Source organism: Orcinus orca, chromosome 1 (assembly GCF_937001465.1).
Source record: "Orcinus orca chromosome 1, mOrcOrc1.1, whole genome shotgun sequence".
NCBI classification, from domain to species: Eukaryota; Metazoa; Chordata; class Mammalia; order Artiodactyla; family Delphinidae; genus Orcinus; species Orcinus orca.
In genome coordinates this window covers 97,428,522-97,451,383 of record NC_064559.1, presented here as the reverse complement: position 1 = coordinate 97,451,383, position 22,862 = coordinate 97,428,522, and the positions used below count along the sequence as shown (strand labels likewise).

At 46.0% G+C, this 22,862-nt stretch overlaps 1 protein-coding gene across 2 annotated transcripts in view; it reads left to right on the top strand.

The window, feature by feature from the left end:
* The window catches only part of CADM3 (cell adhesion molecule 3), a 29,947-nt gene that overhangs the window by 4,432 nt on the left and 2,653 nt on the right, over window positions 1-22,862 (top strand). The window contains exons 2-8 of one of the 2 annotated variants that reach the window (XM_004284467.3): window positions 13,919-14,020; window positions 16,071-16,211; window positions 16,722-16,874; window positions 17,559-17,696; window positions 18,055-18,225; window positions 20,725-20,815; window positions 21,261-21,430. In XM_004284467.3, coding sequence (XP_004284515.1) covers window positions 13,919-14,020; window positions 16,071-16,211; window positions 16,722-16,874; window positions 17,559-17,696; window positions 18,055-18,225; window positions 20,725-20,815; window positions 21,261-21,430 — 966 coding nt within the window. The remainder of the gene's footprint in view (window positions 1-13,918; window positions 14,021-16,070; window positions 16,212-16,721; window positions 16,875-17,558; window positions 17,697-18,054; window positions 18,226-20,724; window positions 20,816-21,260; window positions 21,431-22,862) is intronic. The other variant, XM_004284468.3, reaches the window with a different exon arrangement.

The following is a 22,862-nucleotide window of genomic DNA, read 5'->3' as shown; positions in this document are numbered from 1 at the left end:
ATACAATAGAATCAAAAGCTGCTTGTCCTTAGGTCACAAAAAAATAACCTAGGAAAAGATCCTCACAGTTCTCATCAGAGAAATAATAAAACCCCTGGGGCTGTGGCTAGTCACATTCTTTGTTGTTTCCTACTCCAACAGAACCAGCCCAACAATCCCTTTTTTGTCATCTAGTTCTCAGTAATGGAATTTCACTGAAGGGTGGTAATCTAGCCTCCAGGTTCTCCATGAAAGCAAGCTGTGGACTGGACCAGCTCCTTACTGACTACTGAATGAAAAAGCCAGGGTATTAGGTAGTTTTGTTAATTATATCTTCTCCTTTCATTTTTCATGCTAAAAGTTAATATTTCCTGTTTAATCATCGGCCATAGGTCAACGTACTGGAACAGTTTGTTTCCTGGATAAGGTCATGTCCTAGAAGTCCATCCATAAATTCTGAGAATAGCCATCCTCATGGGAATGCTTATAAGAAATAGAGAGAAACAAACCACCAGAAAAGCAAGCCATCAGAAAAAGATTCAGGGTCTCTAAGAACTCAGTCAAATTAAGAACAAACACTCCACCTAATTGTAAAATAGAGGAGAACAAGTCTCTGGGGCCAAAGATCTGCTTCTTCCTCTAGGATCAGCAGCAGAGATGATTCTTTACAAGGTCAGAACCAGCTGATGCTCAGAGGTTTTATAACCCAAGTAAAAACCCAATCCAATCCTGTTATAACAAGGAGATCCATCCATTCTAGCACTGAGAAGTCAAGTTGTCAAGAGTCTCGAACACATGAAGCTGCTGAGAGTTTTTACAAAATATAAGCTCATTAAAGCTACATATTCTTCATGGAAGCAACAAGTACTGAAAGAGAGAACTATCTGTCCCTTTACTGAAATTCCCCTAAGTCTAAAGAGAGTGGCCAAATTTCCCAACTAACACAGAGGCCTCTAAGTCCTGAGGACAATACCCTTTTTAAGAGTCATAATCCATTCCATTTTTCTGTGTATGATCAAGACTGGACGATTCACAGCAATTTGGGGTGCCTTAGAGCACCCGGACTCTGATACATCTCATACCCTATCTGACTGTAATACACATTTTGGTTTCCTCATGCCTAGCGTGTCTCTGAGGGGACACAGGCTTTGTGGTGCTCTTTTTCCCACACTGAAAGATACTATTAATTTCATGCAAAATTGGTTGTAGCAAGTCAAAACCTCTTCCACCACCACTGATACTAATGTAATTTTCATAATTACTGAGGCTCATGTTGACAAACTCAGTCTGGTGGCGGTCCTCACTTTTTAGCACAATCTCTTGGTTGTATGTGTGGCAGGTTCAAACAGAGTACTTCAGGAGGCCTTTGAGAGCAAGTGATGTGTGTGGTGTGATCCTAGCAGAAGCCCTGATGTCTGGCTTGAGAGCTGGCTGCCTTAACCTATGATCCTGGTCGCCCTGTTCTTTGTGGAACAAACCACAGGTACTTTGAGCTCTCCATGGTGCTAGCCCCTGACAGGGATGCTCCAGGCTCTTCTTGCTGCTCTCCGTGGTCCTGCTCCCATCCAAGCTCCTAATCTCTTTACTCTCTACACTGCAGCCCTCAGAACAGGGCTGGAACTTCCCTCCCCCTACCACAAACACACACATGATCTTGGTTATGATCCCTGACCTGCTCCACCAGAAAGAGGTAAACAAGACCTGTAGATATAGATCTGGAGAGTCTTCATAACCACCTAATCCCCTGTAGGAAGGGGACAGAAAGAGCAAATAATACTGAGGTTGAAAAGAAGTGTGGTTTGCAGTGTTCAGGAGACCAGGACATAGAGTGACCTCAAATGGCCTCAAAAGAACTGAATGTTTTGCCATATATGGACTCATAGATTTAAAACAGAACTACAAATAGTTGTGGTTTAGATCGAGACAGCATTGCTCATACACTATAACCACATATACACTATAAATGTGGAATGCAAAATGAGTCCTACTCAGTTTATGAGCATGTACCTCTTAACACCACTCTGAGCCTGACAACCAACTCTAATTGTCCTGTCATGGTACCCGTTGTTCCTGTCCCCTCAGCCTTAGCAGTAAACGTAAAGACAACATATAGGATAGGTTATCAGAATAGATAATAGAGGAATTCAATATATGAGAGGCATAGAAGATAAATATCGAATCCCTGGCTCATGTCCCTCATCATTATAACCATCTAGTACAGACTACATGGCCTTAAATATAACCATCCTATCCCAGAGTCCAAGTCCTTGGCCAGATCTCAGGAGCTGGATCTTTAAACTGGACTCTGCTACTCTTTTGGGGTATCTGCCAATGATCCCAATGAGAATGCTCAGCCCCTGCCAGTCTGAGACTAGACAGCCAACATGTTCCTCCCATCACATCAAAGCTACACAAGCTTCTCTTCCCCTAAATGCTGATTTCCCCACGTCAGTTTTGCATAATAGTTCATAGAATAGTTAACACTTATGAATGACCTACACCAGAGTGAGGCTGGGGAAACAGGTTTCCAGAATTAATTTCCAGGACCCCTCTTCCATTTCCTTCTTTGATACAAGGAGAAACTTCATTCCTCAAGGACAGGTAATGGAAGTGATTTATCTCCATGAGAGAGCCTTCAAGAAGACAGAATTAGGGTTATGGTAACAGCTGGAGTTTCTCCCATCTCCTCATCTCCCTGAGACCCCGTTCTCATAAAGAGCAGACATGTTTCTGAAAGGATTCTAATGCAGAGACGCCAACATTTTTTTCAATATGTGTATCATTCTTCCATGTGAGCTCTTACCTCTGGGATTCTTTAGCCCTCTCATCTCTCTCCATCTTTCTCCTGGACATCTCCAGGAGAATAAGAAAGCTAAATAATAAAAAGAACTAAAATGTTGTTTTCTCTAAGGATTTATTTTTCCTTACCCCAGCTAGACCTACACTAATTGTGTATTGATTGCTAATGATAAGCACCTTTGGCTCATTTACTTCCAGTTCAGGGTCAGAAAGGTCAGATGCATCACCTCACCCTAGAGAAAAAAAGAAAAAGAAATGAAAGCTGACATCTCAGCCATTTATCTCTAAGCTAGCCACTACTTAGTTCTCCATTTCCTTCATATAGTCCCAGGTGTTAGCAAAATAGAATGGAGAACTATACTTCCAAGAGCAGATTTCATTGGGAAGATGCAGATCCTTGTTTCTTGTGTTCATTTTTCTTCTGGGACCTGGCTCTTTGCTTCCAATTTGGATTCTAGAATTCCAGCCAAAGCCTCAGACAGAGTAAAAAGCTCCAGAAGGTGAACTGGTTTATTGAGTCTCTGACTTAAATACCCGATACTCCTTGGAAACCCAGCAAACCTCTAATAAATACATCGATGACAAGTAACTTATGACTTAGCCTAGCCTAGGTCAGTCTTTGAAGAGCCTAGAGTCAAGTTCTCTCATTATCATAAAATGAGGGGCCCGTTTTACCATCTGCTCCTAATCATTTGTCCCTCAGCAAATGTAAACTTAACAGTGAGACAGTTATACTCACTTGTTCTTACTAGTTCTTTTTGTTTGTTTGTTTTGTTTTTGCGGTTACGCGGGCCTCTCACTGTTGTGGCCTCTCCCGTTGCGGAGCACAGGCTCCGGACGCGCAGGCTCAGCGGCCATGGCTCACGGGGCCCAGCTGCTCCGCGGCACGTGGGATCTTCCCGGACTGGGGCACGAACCCGCGTCCCCTGCATTGGCAGGCGGACTCTCAACCACTGCGCCACCAGGGAAGCCCTACTAGTTCTTACTCTAGTTCTTAAGGATGAGATATTTCCAAACACATATTATATATTCCCTCCTCTAATCTCCATCCTGTAATCTCAAACAAATATAAAAACCACCATCACTAAACCCATGGGCCTCACACATTCTCATTTATCCTCAACTGCTGCTTCATGCCAACTCTCTTCTGGTTTCCAAGCCCCAGAGTCCAGTGTCAGTGACAGATGGACTGAGCCTCAGCCCTGGGGAGAAGAGGATTCTGGCCCTCTCCTGGGGAGTTTGAGCAGGAGAGAGAGCCTGAATTCTGCTTTGGGGAGGATCTCTGAGTTTAAACCATATGGTTTGCTGGACATTAGGGATTTTGATTAATAACGGGCTTGTGAAAAGGGCTCTGTATCTGGGTCATAAGAAAATGCTATGTTTATGACCAAAAAATAATGAAAACAGAGATACAAATAGTGAAAATTGTAGTTGTCATGTGTGTAGTGAGGGACACATCCTGAAGGAGAAAAAGGGAGTCACCAGGTTGGAATATATGTGCATCTTGGGGAACAAAATCAAATGTATATCCACACTGAAGAAGAGACTCTCAAGAAGATTTAAGGAGAGGAGCTCTTTGGGTCAGAACGGAATTATTTGCCATATCGGGAACTGTGAGGTCTGCAGACTTGGAAGAATGTGTCTATCTCACAGAAGGGTTAAATTCCCAGGAAGGCCCAAAGTAAGGCTAACTGAACAACAACCTGCCGAAAAATACATTTTTAGGTGAGAAAAGTGAAGGGCAGAGACTACATCTCAGCTAGGACTGGCAGAAGAGGGGAGCCCAGAGTAGTGTGGGTGTGTAGAGCAGACCACCTTTTTCGCCATGTGGTCTTCCTGATCACTGCCCCGAACCTGTCATCCACACCCTGATTCTGATGACCCAGTGAAGAGAAACAAGTCCGTAAAATGAGAGCCGGCCGAGATGAACGCTTTCTTGCCTGACTTCTAACAAATTAAACTTTTTCACAGCATTGTTATCCCGCCACACCAAGCCATCAGCCTGAAATATCTAAAGTGCCACATTAAAGAGCAAAGAATAAGATAGAGCTTGTTGAGAAGGGAATGCATCCATGCACTCGAACAGGTATGGAGGCTCTGGAGGGTTAGGAGCAAGGCTTTGGCACCTGGTTGGAGATTCCTCAGGGAATCTGCTCTTTACTTCTCCCCAGGGTCCCTGGGCTTTCCCTCCCATTCCCAGTCCGTATTTTCTCATCGCTAAACATATTTTCCAACAAGTTAAACTGAATTATGCTTTCATTTACTCCATGCTGACTCTGTTATGTATCCTTTCCTAAGTACTTTCCGAAGATGGGGTGATTTTTTTCCCCAGTTCTATTACATACGTGTGAAAGCAGCTAGATACATTTAGGGAAAGGGTATAAAAGTGCCTGCACTTGGTTCAAGGGACATCTGAGAGTTCAAAGTCTAGACTCCTGACTCTCTATTGCATTAGAATACAGACTCCAGGTCATACCTGTTGTGATTTCTGAGTATGTGAGCATGGTGGGAAGGGAATGAGGAGATAGGGGTAAAAGGCCACTTCTAAAATGGCTCCAGGCTGTCTTCAACTGGAGTGATTTCATGCCCTACCTTAGGGACTTGCTTGAGAAACAACTGATGAAAGTCAAAGCCCTGCACAGAACCCATGCTCCTAGCAGCCCTTACTGAGCCGATCCGTTCTGCTGTGTCTCATCACCTCCCCCCAGCCTCTTAGTACAGAACACTAGACACTTGTCTGGAGCACAGAGCCCAGTCCTAGAAGGTAGGTGCTAAGGCGAGGAAGGGGCTCTTTGGGGATTAGATCCCCTTCCTTTCTGTCTCCCAACTGCAGTTCTTACTACAACACAGTATTGGCTCCAGAGGGGCTTGTTTTTGTTGGGGGCCAGCCCAGGGCTCCCTCCCAGTGCTAATGCACCGAGAACACTGACTCAATAGCAAATCAAAGCAACAGCTGTCCCCACCTCCTTCTCTGCCACCCACTTCCCAGTCTCTGCTCCTCAGAATCTTAACTAAGTCTCCGAGAGCCCCCCCCCCAGCCTACTGCAAGCCCACTTCTGCCTCCAGATTTCTTCTCTCACTAGCTCAAGAATAAGAAAAGCTCCTCTGCGTTCTTCTCTCTTCGAGTCTCTGTCTCCCACATCACAATCAGGGTACCATCCTCCAGCTCTCCACCACACAGATGCTAGCACGCACACGTACACACGGCCTGTCCTTCTCATCACCCTTTTAACTCCTAAAGGGCATGGAAGTAGCTTCTGCCCCATGGCCTCCTCTTTGGTGAGAACCGGAATCTGCCATGAAGACCCTGACATTTGACGATGCCATTCTTCGCACCTTCAGGGACTCCTTCCTCATCTCACCCCAACTTCTGTAACCTGCCCAGCATTTAGTAGAGTTACTTCCCTTGAGATCTAGAGTCCTGGGGTTCCACACTACAACGCACAGGGAGATGGGAAGCAGGAAGAGTGGACGTCACTGGAAGTAAAGTAACACTAAATGGCAACTTAACTTCCAAATTAGCTAGTTCACAGGACTGCTATCAAATGGCAACGAGAACAGAAGACTGGGGTTGTAACCACAGCTCCCACTAGCTGCCTGTGTGACCATGCTTAAGTTTCTAAGCCTCTCTGAGCCTTGGTTCTTCATCTTTTAAATGGGAAGTTTGCGCTAGATGCTACTTAAGATTCTTGTCAACTCTAAAAGTCTATGCTTCTAAGAATCCTAGACGGGAAAATATTTTAGGAAGAATGAGGTGCAGAAAGAGAAGGCAAGGAATTACTGAACTTTGGTAATAGGGAGTCAGAAAGGACATCCAGTTCCATCCTCTGTCTAGAAGACTCAGAAAGATCTGAGGAATAACCACCTCTGGCCATTAGGGGTCAGTAGAAAATGACTAGAACATGCAAATGGACTGCAGGGTTTTAGCAAACATAGTTACTCACGGCATCTTAAACTTGTATACTTTTTTAACATTTGGATATAGGAAAACATTTGGAATAACTGTTTGTTTTTTTTTTCAGTGAAAAGAGGGTTAACATCAAGATGTGCTTTTTGTTTTAGCCCCACCCTCACGCCCACCACAGGCAAGCTAGCCAAACTAGCCAAGTACCCTAATGATTCCCTCCTCTTCATTCAGCCTAGAAAAGCTAAGCCCCACACCATTCCAAACCCAGGAAACAAAAGCCTTTCATTTTCAACACTGCTTAGGATGGAACCAAAAGGTATCTGCCTTCATGCAGTAATAAACCTGTTTGAGCCCAGATCCGTCCTTTCCAAACCTAAATCTCTTGGATCATCTAACAGAATAGGATCCCTGGTTCTATAAATCTGTACCTCTTGGCCACCCTTTACCAAGCTATGAGGCTAATCAGTATAGTAGGAACTTCTTACAGGGAAGGTTCCCTTCCCCACCCTATTCACCTTCCAGTTTCACTTATATCGTGTACGCCTCCTGGGAGAGTAAAGCTACACCCAGAGAGTAGTGACTTCGGGCTCAAGAGGCTGTTGGGAGCCAGAGAGAAAGTAGATAAACAAGACTCCAGGAGGGAAAACCAGACAGCAACAGAAATAATGGAGGGAGGGAACACAAAGGAGCAAGGCCTCAGCAGCTCAAGCCAGAAAGGTGGAGGCGCCAGCGAGCTGGAGAGAAGGCCTAGATCAGGGAGGCCGGCAGCTGAAGCGTGACTGAGCTGTGAGGCTCTGAAGTGGATGTGAGCCGGAGCATATCTGAGCTGAGCAAGGAGATCCTTTAGGGGATCCTACTGCCTGTGAGGGGACAGGGGCCTGCCCTGAAGAGCAACAGGAAAGGAAGGAAGTACACCTGAAAAGACAGACAAGCCCCCATGACCGAATAACTCTTACCTCTATGGCCCCAGCTTTCTTTCGTCTGACCGCACTATAACATTGGGAATGGAAGCGAATCGGGAGCTTGGGGAGGACAAAGTTAGAAAGGAACGTAGAGCAGGAAGTGAGAGAATATTTTGACACTCCTGCCCTCAGTGTCTTAGACTAGGAAACTACACAGTAACTTCCGCAGAAGTAGCATAATTCCTGGCAACCTAAGAGCAAATGTAGAAAATTGAGTTTAAAGAGAGTCCTTTGTGATCAGGGTGTTGTGCTCTAAAGTTACTCAGGTCAAAGTAACTCCCCTCCCAAATCTTGGAATTATCTATTAAATCAGGCCTCAGATGAGACTGGTCCACTTTCCTCCAAATGCGGAAGCAGACGTTCCCTGCTAAAGAAAAATGTGGCTCTGCGCGTAAAGAAAAGATTAAGGCGCTGAGTTCTAATTCTGATTTCATGGCCATTCTCTTCAGTGTGTGATCGAAATACATATAAGAATTCACTGCATAGCTAGTGTTAGGGAAGAATCAGAGTGAGATCACCTGGTCAGGGAGCCCAGTGATGGGGGTGGGTAAACCATTCTAAAAGTGGGTCCCTTCAGCACTCTGGGCCACAGCCCCCAATGTGTTTTTCCCTTGGAGATAACACTCCTCCACCCACCTGTCATGGTAGTCGTGAGGAATAACAAGTAGGCTGGGATGAAGAGTATTTTTAACTCTGGAGTTAGAGAAATGCTGAATCATCATCATCACCATCATCATCATCATCATCATCATCACCACCATCAACTCCTACTCGGGGAGTTGGTGTTTTCTGTAATCTGGGAAGTGGAGTTCTGGACCCAAGCACTGGCAAGGCCAGCAGCAGTTATGCAGGGGAGCTCTGTCCCCTTGTTCCACCATCCCAAATGTGCACCTGTGACCCTGTACATGGCCCTAAGGCCCATGCAATGTAGATTCCCGAAACAGGGCAGGGAAGATACATAAACCAAGCAATAAGGGGTTATACTGACATATAAACTTCCTTACTAGCATCACTTAAATTGGAAACAATACATTTTTATTCATTTGAGTTACTCATTTATTTATCCAATAAATATTGAGCACTTACTATGTGTGAGGTCCTGTACTATGGATGAAAAATGAAATCAGAGGTGCCAATGTATGCTTTAAAAGGCACATTAATAAGTCCCTGGTTCCCACCTCTGCTACTCTTAATACGAACAATTAATCAGAAGGAAATCAGTGGGTGAAAGGGCTACTTTGTCCTTTAAAATGCTGGGAGTCTTAAAGCTACTGGAACCCATGAGTAAATAGACCAAGAATTAAGAAACCCTGCAGACAACTGAGAGCAAATAAGAAGACAATCTTAGTTCGTAGCCTAGGTGCTAGAGTGCTATGAAAACGTGAGGGCATTCTGTTAGTTTTAACCAGACACGTTTATTGCTTGGTTAACTGAAGAATCATCCCAAATTATAAGTCTTTGGGGTGAGCCCCCAAAGATAAAGATGAAGACACACCAAGAAATCCAATTAAAAATGCAATTCAGTGGATACAAACCACACCACCACCACAAGCACCCATTTCCAACTCGCTACACTGTTATTTTTACCATATTGCAGGCTAGCGTTGTGAATTTTGTTTAGGTGAGCACCCCCAGGCCAGCAATGCAAAAAGGAATCTTTCCACCTATAACCTCTGCCCTCCCCCACCACACACACACACACACACACACACACACACACACACACACACGAAGCACATGTTCCTGCAAAGGGAGGCAGTGTACTGAAGATATGCAGAAAGTCTGGGCTTTGTGGTCAGAGAGATCCAAGTTTATCCCAACACTTATTGGATGCATCATATGGACAAGTTACTTAACTTTTCTGAGTCTTAGTTAGTCTCTGAGTCTTAGTTAACTCATCCTTAGCATGTGCATCATAATACCTATTAAAGGGTTACTCTGGAATAATGAATATAGAGCACCTTGCTTGGATCATGACACACAGAAGGTAATCAATAAATAGAGATTTCCACCCATCTTGTAAACGTACAGAGCTTCAGCTTCTAGATGATCTACCCTCTTCCTTGGCCCATTTCTTCCTAGCCTTTTTGGTTTGCTATTTCCTCTTCACTGGCAGATTTTGAACCTAGTTCTCACAGTTGAAGATGTTAAGCATCTTCGATTCATTTATTAAATAAATACTCATTAAGCACCTTCTAAGTGCAGTGTGCTGTATTGGGGCCAGTATCAGATACAGAGACGAATCAGATATCAACCCTACCTGAAGAATCGTTATATATATTCAGGAAATATATATATATTATATATATATTAATTAATATATTAATATATATTAATATATTCAGGAAAAAACGCATACGCCCTTTTTGGCCAACCAAGCAAGCTTGCAAAGGAAATCTGCACTACAATGAAGTCTCACTTCCCCCCGGTCAAAAGGGCCATCTGAAAAAAGTGTAAAATCCAGAAAGGCAGGACAGGCCATGGAGAACTGGGAGCCTTCTTATGCTGATGGGCGGGATGTAAATTGCCAACAGCCACTCTGGAGAAGTGTATGGTTAAAATTTAGGAAGAAAGCGAAACTTGCAGTCCAAAAAGTAAAGAGTGATGCATAATTTGAGAAAAGTAGATAAAGTGTTGTGACTCAAAAAAAATCAAGTATTTCCATCTGAGGCAATCAGGGAATCAGGGGAGCCTTCTTGAAGGAAGTGCCACAGAAAATAGGCTTTTTAGGGCTTAGATGTGTGAAGATGGGTGAAGAGCATTATCAACAGAATGACTGTGGGAAAGGGAATGTATGCAGGAAAGGAAAGGGTTTATAGAAAGAATTCCAAATAGCGTCATATGTCTGGGATATGGGGTGAGTGAAGTAAAGAAAAGACAAAGCTGAAAGACATATTGGCATCAGACCATGCAGGATGTTATTAGCCAGGCTAATAAATCTGGATATCATCTGCAGACAATGGGAAGTCAGTGAGGGTTTCTAAGCAGGGAAACAATATGACCCATATGACTGGAGCTCTCTCTCTTTATGTTTTTCAATGTGACTAACCTGGGCCTCCCCTTACTAACGGTCTTGTGGACTCAAAGTCTGCATTTCCTTCCAATGACCCTGCCTGAGCAGAACTGTCATTATTTCCACTTCAAAGTGCATGCCACCTTTTCAGAGCGCTCTTAAGTTTCCCTTTCGAGTCTGAATCCATTGAGGGAATTTATGCTGATGTCACAAACAATTGGCAAGCTCTAAATCCAAAGAACAAGGCTTTCACATTCCATTCCAGGTTATAATTTCTGCCATTTATCCATGTTTCTGTGAATAACATTATAATCGCTCATCTGCACCCAGGGGAGTGGCTCTTCGGAATTTATCATTACAGGTATACAATTTTATAAAACCAGCAAGATAACTTTCAGGCATATTAACAGACAGTTCTCAAGAGGAGACATGAGATCATAAGTACTTTGGAGAATTACAAGGTAAAGTATCACCCCCAGGAGGAAAAAAAAACCCAGCTACTTCTTAATCAGTTTCTTAAAACACAGCAAACCAGAGTGAGTTCCTTGTAAACCTACAGAGACAATACTGTATCTCAAGCATATCCCCAATATGCCATTTATTGGCGATTATTTGTTTAGTTATCAGACCCCTCATCTAAACAATTCAGTTTAGTTTGAATGACCGACATCATCATTTCACTTATTCATCCTATTCAGAAAAAAATAAAAAAGCCAGCAAAATGCAGGAGGAGGGGAGGGATGAAAGGAATATAAGCAAGGAGAAAAGCAACTGAGAAGAAGGCAGAAAACAGCACAAATGAAATAAGGAGCAAGAGAATGAAGACTAAACCTATGCTATCTGGACAGAAGACATGCTCTGCCTGAATAAGAATGGACACAGCAGAGCGCCAGTCGTGACTGAATGAATTTTACCAGAGCCAATTAAATGCACTGAGAGCCCACTCTGGGCTAAGTGCTGAAAATACAAAGATGAAGAAGGGAAGGCTCCTTCTCTTCAGCAACTCTGAGTTTAGATGAGGAGGCTGATAACTAAACAAGTAAATTGCAGTACAATGGACTGAAATGCTACAAGAAACAGAAGCTGTCGAAAAAGCTTTGAGTGCACCACCAGCAGGAGAAAGAGGATCCTTGAGAGGGTGTTACTTGTGTGCCTTTAGGTAAGTCACTGAACCTCTCTAAACCTCATCTCTAAAAAGTGATTCTATCTGGCTGCCTCTCCCTCAAGGTTGTTTTGACATGAAATGAATTCATGATTGAAAATCCACTCTGCAAACTGAAAGCCCTATGCCAGCGTAGGAGATGGCTATTTTATCCGTTTGAGCAAAGGTCTATTTAGTGCTTACTTTGCGCGCTAGGTACCAATACTGTGGTGTGGGGCACTGACCCCTCTCTGGCTTCTCCCTGTCCCTCCACCATTCCAAGCTTCAGCACAACCAGTTTGGCTTCCCACTGTGTGTGGAAGCGCCCACAAACAGACGACCTGCAAAATACCGTGAAACACTCACCATCTTCCGGTTGCCTCCATTCTTGATGTCCACAGAAGGCAGCAGGGCGAGGGCACCCAGGGGGACTCTCTGTTGGATCTGAGCGCCCTTGTCCTCTTCCTGGCCGCCTTTCCTTCTCCCATCCTCTTGCCTCTCTTCACCAACACTTTCCTTGTTCGCTTTCTTGCCTACTTCTACCTGTTACAGATACTCTTTTTTTTTCCACTGCTTTACTCCCCCTCCCCATTTGGGCATTAGCGCTTCTCCTGTTCGGGAACAGAGTCATTTCTCAAACCTCCTGGAGCATGTCTGAGGAACAGTGGAGAGGGGAGGCGTCTCCTTGAAGGCCAGTGAACCTCTGAAGCTATCTTAGAGCCCTGTCCCGAGGCTAGGACTCTTTCTAACACCCTCTCCCTTCCCCCATCCCTCTCCCTTCCCCGGTACTCCCTTCCCTCCCTCCCCCACTCTCTCCTCTCCCTCACCCTTCTTTCCCTTTGATTCTGCAACTCTCTTCCTCGTCCCCTTTCTTCTCGTGGACCCTAAGACCACGTCCCACTTATCTTTTTAGTCTCACACCCCTGCCACCCCGTACCCTCCCCACCTCCCCTACCCATCCTCCTCGGTCCCATCGCCCCCTTCTCGTCCTGTTCTCTCCCACTCCCCTCCCCCGCTGCCTCTGGAGCTGGCGCGCTGGGACAATTGGCGAAGTTCTGCCTGACTCCAGGCCCGGGACAAGGAGCAGTTCCGGACTCTGCTCAGCAGCCGATGACGTTACTGAATTTTGCGCGTGTGATTGGCTACTGGCTTTGCAATGGGAGCTCCTGTAAAGATTCTCAGGGCCGGTTTCTTTGTCCCTCCGTCTCTCAGGTTGAGTTGGGGAAAATAGACCATGGAAACTATACAGTACTTCACAAAAGGGTTTAGGGGCTACCTACTAGGAAGAGAGCCGGTGACTCAAGTCTTGGGCGTGTGTTGTGCCAGATGAGGGAGTAGAGTCAGTGATATAAAATGGTGAGTGGGACTGAGAGTGGAGGAGGAAAGCTTGAGAGTCGTAGCACCGGATAGAAGGTAACAATCTAGGAAGGCGTGGGGTAACTTTCAACCCCAGCTGTGGTCTCTGTCTTCAGTGCTAAGGGTGTCACCATGAAACAGAGCTTTGGATTTGGAATCAGGCATTTAATTTCTAGTCTTTCTTCTTCTGTTTGTAGGACCTTGGGCAAGTCACTTCATTGTTTCCTCTCTTCAAGGTAGAAGTGATAATACCAACGTACTTATTTAACTGGTTTATTAAAAGGATTAAATGGGAACGTACTTTTTAATTATTAAACCTGTCATTATTTTAGTAGATAATTTGGTGTAGCAGAAAGAATCCCGGATCAGGAATGAAAAGTCTTTGGTTATCTTTCCTGTTTCTGTATGACCTTCACCAAGTCACTTTTAACCCTAGTGGGCGTCAGTGTCCTCACCTGTGAACTGGGAGAACTGGACCAGATGACCTCTAAGATCTCTGTTGGCTCTAACATTATGTGATTGACTGCCAAAGCTTAGCATCCTCCTTTAATTCACCCCTTCGGAGGAAGACTTCACTTCCTTTTTCAGAACTTGAGTTAATCTCCCCCTTTTGTGAGAAAGCCACCTTCTCTTAGGTACCCTGGTGAACCTGCTTTTCACAGGGGCCAGTCCTCTCCCCCATCCTCAACAATGAACGTACAGATCCCAAACGGTAGCAGCTTACATGTAGGGCTCATCCTTCATGGAGACTCTCTCCCCAGGCTACTGGCAAGAGCAGAATTTGGAGCTGGGGACTCTGGCTCCACTCGAAGAGGCCATGAGCTCCACAGTCTGGAGCAGCCCTGACATGCTGGCCAGTCAAGGTGAGAATCCAGGCCCCCTCATCTCAATGTCCCGCAGTTCCCTCCGCCATCCTCACATCATCCCCCACTCATGTTGCTTCCACCCTGTGTTCTCAACTCCACTCATTACCACACAACTCTTCCCCATCTCCATCTGACATTTTAGTACTTACTTCTACACCACCAACTTCTTTGGCACCTACTCCTCCTTCCCTCACTCCGGTACAGGGACCTCTGTATCCCTTACACCTTTTTCCAAAAATAAAATGATGCCAGGAGGAGTGTATTACTCAGAATAAAGAGGTTCTGGAAAGACACAATCAAGATAGAATTCTTCAAAAGGAACCAGGGACAATGGGATTACAAGTCAAAAATCGGCATATGGCTAGCAGTAAATGATAGGTTTCCCAAACCTTTCGTTGAGATATTTAAGGAAGATATCACTTCCACCTTTATTAGGCCGGCTCAGTCTCTGGCTTGCTAACACTGAAGTCGTAGTTTTGATTCTCCAGTTAGATGATTACCTGAGGCGCATTCCAGTGAAAAGAGCACTGCCTTGAGAGTCAGGATTCTAGTCCTGACTAGGATCACCGATGGGTAGAATGATCTTAAGCAATCACTTCGCCTCCATTGCCTCATTGTCTACATCTGTAAAATGAGGGAATTGGATTCCATGATCCCTAAGGTCCCTGTCAGTTCTAATTTTTAGGATTCTAAACACTAAAACTAGCAGCAAGGCTTTGGGCTCCAATTTGGAGACAGCCGCTCAGAAGCATTGGTGTTTGGTGTCAGCTCTGGCAGGTGCCACCTTCACTCTTCAGGGCCCCTTCTCTGCTAGGAACGCTCATTGAATATTCCTTGGAAATGGAGCTCTGGTGACCAGGAAAGACAGGAATAAGCAGATAGGGCAGGGGTAAGGTTGGTACCATAGGGAGCATGGGGATTGTTTTAAATTGCTCCATCAGGGAGTGTCGGAAGTACGTTTCTTGGTTTCTGATTCAGAGGCGACAATGCTGGTTAAGTAATTTAGTACCGTAGAAGAAATTGTGTGGATGTTTCAGGAATCAGAGCTAGAATGCGTTATTTTAGCTCTGCAGGGGTCAGTGCCATCGGGTCACAGGAAGTCAGACCTGAAGATGAGGGAATCAATATTAGGAATCAGAATCCATGCTTTGGGGAACATGGGACAACATTGGGTGGAGGAAGCAAGTGTCACACAGACTGAGGGGCTCACAGCTAGGCCTGATTAGAAGGCACGTTTGGGATTCAAATGAGTCATCCTCACGCTATCTTACTAGTCCTTCTTTTGTTTAACTTGACTAAGTAGAGAGGGATTAGAAACCATATTTCTATCACATTGAAGGGAAAACTTTAATCCATTATTTTCTAAAATAACGTCAGGATAGTGATTTGGGTTTGTGTGTTGATTTGGGAGGCGGGTAGTACTGATACTGAAAGGAATATGTTAAGGGAGCTGATGATTGAAGGGAAGTTATTGTTGGAGGAATTGAAAAGTCTGTGTCAAAACGTTTTAGGTTTTTTTAAAAGTCTTTTCTGTTTATTTTGCAGTTTTATCAGCTACCTCTTGTGTAAACGAATGTGCAACCCACATTCTTGGGGGTTGGCCTTTCTTTCGCTTTTAGTTTGGGCATTATTACAACCACTTCTGTTCTTGCCCTTATATGCAGGTGGTGGCAGGAAGGTAAAACAGGATGACAGACTCGTATGTGTGTTTTCAAAGGTGAATGGTAGAACTCTTATCAGAAAAGATACATGGGGAGTGGTATGTGTAGATTTGGGGTGCCTTTATCCCTCTAAATGTTTGTGGCCCTGTCAGTTCATTCAGCAAATAGTCAACAAGTGACTCTTTTTCTGTGCATTCAAAGCAAGAGGAAGTAAGGTCTGTCTTCCCCCGCCTCACCCCACCTCTATTCGTTCCCCCATGATGCGTTAAGAGAATACAGAGACATGGGCCTTGGATGGTCTGAATTAGACGAGGTGGACTGTGGCCCAGAAATGGGTGGAGGGGCTAGTGCTGCCTTAGGAAACTAACCCAATTCTACTCCTGCAGACAGTCAGCCCTGGACATCTGATGAGACAGTGGTGGCTGGTGGCACCGTGGTGCTCAAGTGCCAAGTCAAAGATCATGAGGATTCATCCCTGCAATGGTCTAACCCTGCCCAGCAGACTCTCTACTTTGGGGAGAAGAGAGGTAACGTCCCATGAGTTATCTGCCTCCATGGGAAACGTGGGCTGGGGAAGGGGGCTGCAGAGCTGAGAGGAAATGTCCCTGTAGTCCAGAGGCTGAGAAACGTGAAGGGATGCTATTTGGGGAAGCAACAGGCCATGGGGTCCTCAGCTGGTTCCAGGGAAACTTCATAATTATGACTCTGACCTAGGCCATGCATGGTTTTATAGGGTCCTGGAGCGACTCACCCCAAAGGAGCCCTAAGAGACAGCTGATGTCAGTGTTGCCCCAATGTCGCCCACAAATCCAACCTACTTTTCTGAGTATCTCTGAGGCTACTGAGCCCAGTGGCCCAGGAAAGTAACTGAATAAACTAAAGACTAATCAAACTCAGGAGCAGTTTTTTTTTTTTTTTTCCCCTGCCCCAAAACCACACTAGACCCTCTCTTGAAAAAAAAGCTGGCCTGGGATTGGAAGATAAAGATGAAAGTCGCCAGTTAAAGCCTTGCTTCCAATTCTCCCAATTTCCCCCAGCCCTTCGAGATAATCGGATTCAGCTGGTTAGATCGACGCCCCATGAGCTCAGCATCAGCATCAGCAACGTGGCCCTGGCCGACGAGGGTGAATACACTTGCTCCATCTTCACTATGCCCGTGAGAACTGCCAAGTCCCTCGTCACCGTGCTCGGTGAGGCTCCCAAACCCCAGTGTCTCCACAGCGTGATTCCTTGCAAACAAATCTCCCTGCGTGGGCCCCTGAAGCAGCCTAGAGCCAAGCAAGTCTCCAAGCATTTTGGGAAAGTTCAGCGTGTGTTTCCGTTGCAATGGAATGAAATGCAAAGAGTGCTGGGGTCTAATCTTTTCTCCTTTACTTACTGTTTGCTCTGGGACAAATCTCTTACTCTCCTTGAGCCTGACTTTCCTAACCTGTAACAAAAGGATGATGGTGTCTGTTCCACTTACCTTCCAAGATTGTGTAAGGGAAACATGAGAAGTATGTGCAGTGTATGATTATAATTTCCAACATGGGTACCCCAGTGGTTTGCATGCTCTCATCTTGATCCTACATTTTAATTTCCTTCTTTGCTCCCCTGAGCCTCACATATATCTGTGGCCACCCAGCTGTGCTTTTGGGTTGTTGGGTCATGTATCATCTCAGGTATGGTAAATCTCCCACCACCATATCTCCTCCCCCTGGGGTGGTCTTTCTCTTATCAAAGACAAAGATAATTTCTCTAGCCTTCTACCCAGCATAAACCAAACTAGAACTCAGATATCCTAACCCTCAGAGAGTCTGCCTCAGCAGGGAGAGATGAGGTGTGACCTCAGGGTGCTTCTCTTTCCTATCCTGGCCATCCCCTATCCATGGCAGGAATCCCACAGAAGCCCATAATCACTGGCTACAAGTCATCGTTACGGGAAAAGGATACAACTTCCCTAAACTGTCAGTCTTCTGGGAGCAAACCTGCAGCCCAGCTCACCTGGAGGAAGGGTGACCAAGAGCTTCATGGTAAGTTCCTCCTGCTTTGGGGGTGACAGGAGGAAGTGGTGCTGGGACAGTGGGGAGAAGAGAGGGAGTGAGGGGCACATGTCTATATGCCTGTGTATGTGCACATAAGGCATGGTGTAGAAGAAGAAAGGGGAATGACAGATATTCTGCGTACAGTCGTGTGTGTGTGTGTGTGCGCGCGCCCGTCGGGGACTCCATCCTCCTTGTGTGTACATATCCATTTCACAACTTCCTAAGTCTGCCTAAGTTGAGACGCACCATCTGTATGTCTACAGTGGGGCCCACACAATCTCTGCATGTTAGGGCTCACTCTGTGTCTATGTGTGTGTGCGAGTGTGTGTCTGTTTCTGCTCTCTAGGGGAACCAACCCGAATACAGGAAGATCCCAATGGCAAAACCTTCACCGTGAGCAGCTCAGTCACTTTCCAGGTCACCCGGGAGGACGATGGGGCAGACATTGTATGCTCTGTGAACCACGAATCTCTCAAGGGAGCTGACAGATCCACCGCTCAACGCATTGAAGTTTTATGTATGTCATGGGCTTGTGAGTGAAGAGGATCTGGTATGAGATGGGGAGTGGGGAAAAGAAACGTGCGGGTTACTGTATATGAAGGACCAGGCACAGATAAGTAAATAGGTTAAAAAAAATAAGACAAGAATTGCCGGGGTGAGGCCAAGGGTCAGCAAACTTTTTCTATGAATGGCCCAATAGTCAACATTTTAGGTTTTGAGGGCCATGTGGTCTCTGTCTCAACTACTTAACTCTGCGGTTGCTGCAGAAATGTAGCCATAGATCATAGGTAAACAAATGAACATAGCTGTGTTCCAATAAGACTTTATTTACAGAATGTAGCTGGCAGGATTTGGTCCGATAGGTAAATTTACCATCTCCTGGGCTAGGCCAGTGTTATGCACCTAGATTGTAAATTGTAGCAGTAACTGTAGCAAATCGAGAATTAGAAGACAGATTCTAGTCTGCCCTTCACCGCTTACTAGCTGAGTGATGTTAAGGAAATTACCCCACTGAGCTTGATTCTTTATTTGCTAAATGAGAAGATGGACATGGAATCACAAAGGCTTCTTCTTGGTCTAACATACTATGAGTTCAAGAAAAGAGGTGGCAGGAAAACATGCTCTCTCTGTCTGGCATCATTATTCCCAGATTTCTCCCTTCAGTACCCCCACTAGTCTGCCCCAGGTCTATGATTTTTCTTGGGATTCTGACCTGAAATGGCCACTGTCAAAATCACTACTCCCAACCTTTCCAAGGATCCTCATCCTTCTATGGAATCTGCCTTGAATATGGGTGGGAAAAGACCCACTCACCTGAGGAAATTGACAAATTTTCAAAAAGAACTTTTCTGAGTAGAAAAGTCAAGGGGAGGGCTTCCCTGGTGGCGCAGTGGTTGAGAGTCCGCCTGCCGATGCAGGGGACACGGGTTCGTGCCCCGGTCCGGGAGGATCCCACATGCCGCGGAGCGGCTGGGCCCGTGAGCCATGGCCGCTGAGCCTGCTCGTCCGGAGCCTGTGCTCCGCAACGGGAGAGGCCACAGCAGTGAGAGGCCCGCGTACCGCGCAAAAAAAAAAAAAAAAAAAAAAAAGTCAAGGGGAAAAAAATAAAGTAGAAAGGGAGAAGATAATGAGTTATAAAAGAATGTACTTCTTGTCCTAACTTATCTAAAGGCTGGGTGTTTTTCTAAAATAACTCAAACCTTTCATCTCTTCCTTATGGAAAATCCAGGCCTGACTTCAATGCTCTTTAAATCAATTGCTAGACCCATTGCTGAAACTTGACCATGAGGTAGGTTTGGGGTGGTGTCACTGTCCGTTTAGCAGACTCTCAGTCTGGAAACAGACAACCTGGATTCTAGCCACAGTGAGCCACTGCTTACTAGCTTTGTCACTCTCACCAAAGCATTCAATCTCGTAGCGGTCCCTTCTTACTTCAGTGAATTTTCATGAGGGTAAATGAAACACTATATAATGAAAGAACTTTGTAAACTTCAAAGTTCTGTATTGCTATAAGGTGTTTCTCTGATAACTAGTTCTGAATGTAAAGCCCCTGGCCTTGGTCTCCTTGTCCAGGGCCTGGTCCCTGGCCAGGGCTAAAGAAGGCCCTCCCCTGTCTGAGCCCCAAAGACTCCTCCGTTAGGTACTGGACCATCTGGCAGTTACTCTCCAGGGATCATTTTGGCCCAACTGTGATCAGCAGTCAGTCAACAAATGCTATACTACAGGTGCTGCACTAGAGGCTTCTCTGGCTGTGAGGCCTTGGAACACCCGTTCTCTCACCTGGCCTGATTCTCTTCGTCCCGTTTGATTGGACTGAAACATGTTCATTAACCGGATGTTAAGGTTGGCTCTTTCCTTAGGGGAAGCTCGGCCTCTTTATCTGTTGTTCTAAACCGGCATCTGGTTGTATTGTTCTATGCGGCCATCTGGACCCAGCCTCCTAAGCAGCCCTTCGGCATCGGTGGCAGATGCCATCATTCCTTCCCAGAACCCATCTATATTGTGTCAGGGCCTTTTTGCAGCCAAAATATGACCTCCATCTCTTGCTGTTTCAAAGCTCTCACTTCATTTTTGGACCAGCTACTAAAAATGATGTTCTGCATTAAAGCATTGCTTCCCATTTAAGCTCCCTTGCAGAGAGGATGGAGAGGTTGTGAACTCAATCAGTGATCAAATTCAAGTTTATTTGTTCCCTCAGAAATATGTATTAAGTTCCATTTATGTGCTAGGCACAGATGATCCAGTGATCTCTCTTCTCAGCTCTCTGTTAAGACACCCCTTGGGTCCCCAGCAAGGACAGACCTTCCATAATCCTACCTCTGCAAGGTTGCCATATGACTCCCTCACACATCCAACAGCCATCGTGGTCTTTGCTCACAGAGGTTGGGGGGTGGTCTTTGTTCACAGCCTCTTGGGCTCCTAGGCCTTTAGGGGTGGTGGCTGAAATGCATAACTGGATGATTCTGAGATCGAGGTGACCTTGAGTTTCACGTTGACCCCATTTCCTTCTCCACAGACACACCAACAGCGAAGATTAGGCCAGACCCTCCGCATCCCCGCGAGGGCCAGAAGCTGTTGCTCCACTGCGAGGGGCGTGGCAACCCCGCGTAAGGAGATCCACTTCCTGGATTGTAATCACCTCTACAGACGGAGACTTTGCCTGAAGTCTTCCCATCTCCTTCGCACTGTCTGAGCCTCTCGTTTTCCCTGACACTGTCTAACAACACCCATCCTCTGACTGCTTCTCCTGCAAAGCAGCAGAAGTGGGGAGGGGCCGCCCCCTGGCTGAGCCCCTGAGGTTCCTGTAAGGAACCAAGTCACAGTTAGATACAAGCTAGGCAATCTTCCTCGTCCCCAGACTGAGCCCCAAGGAGTCCCTCTCCACCCGCCTCTGAGCAGCTCAGTGTCTCTGGCCCCTATAACTGCTCAAGCCTTCATCAAACTGTTCTTGACTTCCTTGCTCCCAGTTTTGTTTTGTTTTGTTTTGTTTTGTCCTTCTTTAGCTCCCTGCCCTACTCTTTTCTGAACCCTTCGATTTCTCTGCCTCAACAGCCCCCAGCAGTACCTATGGGAGAAGGAGGGCAGTGTGCCGCCGCTAAAGATGACCCAGGAGAGCGCCCTGATCTTCCCCTTCCTCAACAAGAGTGACAGCGGCACCTATGGCTGCACAGCCACCAGCAACATGGGCAGCTACAAGGCTTACTACACCCTCAATGTGAACGGTGAGCCCTCTGCAGCTCTCCTCCAGCAAACCCCTTCTCCTCTCCTCTAACATCTGGTGCCCCGGTCTTTCCATCTTCTGATAGCATCCCCAGACCATAGTTGGGAGTGGGCTAGTAGGGCAACAGCCCACCACCAGAGGGCCCGAGGACTTAGGCTCTAGGTCCATTCTAGAATGTGGAATAAGGAAAAACCAGTGGAACGGTGGACTTTCATCTGCTTTTGTTTAGCAGTGGTGACCCAGGCAACACCATCCTCCAGCCCCTGCACTCACCCGGCAACAAGAATAAGAATTCTGTGTGTAGAGGCCCCCGAGCCGCTCAAGTGTGAGTGTAGATGCGTCTCCCTTTGCAACAGGCTGTCCTGAGAGTTGCTTCTCCTGTGACTAGTACAGGATGCATGCTGCTGCTGTGATCTCCTTTTCTGCAGACCTTGGACCCATTATACAGAATTCAGGTGGAAAATAGAGCTAAGTTCATACTGTGCTGAGAGACAGTCAGAATCTTTTCTCAGATGCCATATTTTCTAGAGAGACTAGATGATGCTCCTTCTCTGAAGTTCTTCCCAAAGGTGTGACCACACAATCCAGCTTCAGGAGAAGTGATAGGCTAGGACAGAGGCCTCTTTATGCAGAGTTGGCAGGAGGTTTTTTGAAGACCCCAACAGCAGTGGGGTCCTGCCAGAAAGCCTTAATAAGCCTTTCCTCAGAACAGGGGAAATGTATCGTCAGGGGAACATCAGAGACTCCCTTATGTGAAATGCCCATTAAAGCAGTGTAGGGATAGCAGCCAGGCCTCCCAGGAATAAGAGATCGGAGATCTTGGGACCAAAGTGTTTCGATGGGGTGATTCCAACTCCAGGAGCAGACCTCAGCATGTGGGAGCTGCCTCAGCACAACAAACAAAGCTATTGTAGGGTGCCAGGAGCAAGGACAATGCACTGAGGTCCTGTGTCTGCCCCCAGATCTCTGATGATGATTGGCAGTGAGAGAAAATTCCTGTGCCCTTGTGGTTGGTTTCTTGCTGATCCCCCGCCACCCTGTGCTAGAAAGCGCGGTCCTGTTTGACTGCATCTTCTGCCAGTGCTGACGCCTGGTGGTAGAATGAGTTACTGCATCTCCTTCCAGAAATCATCCTAAACCGAGTTGACTCCCAACGACCTGGAGTGAAATTAAATGGAGCTCTACCTAGAGACAGTGACATGTAATTGATGACCCCAGAGTTCATTTTGGTCGTGCAGACCTATGCTCTTCTAGGGAATTTACATTCCCATAGCCTCTGGGATAATTATCCAGGACTGATTTTTAATGTGGATTGTGTCTCACATTTTCCCGGGGGTGGGGGGAGAGGGGAGAGAAAAGGAAGAACAGTGGATAACCTCACTGTGCTCCCTCCAGATTACAACATCACACCCACCCCTCCTATCATAGAGCCC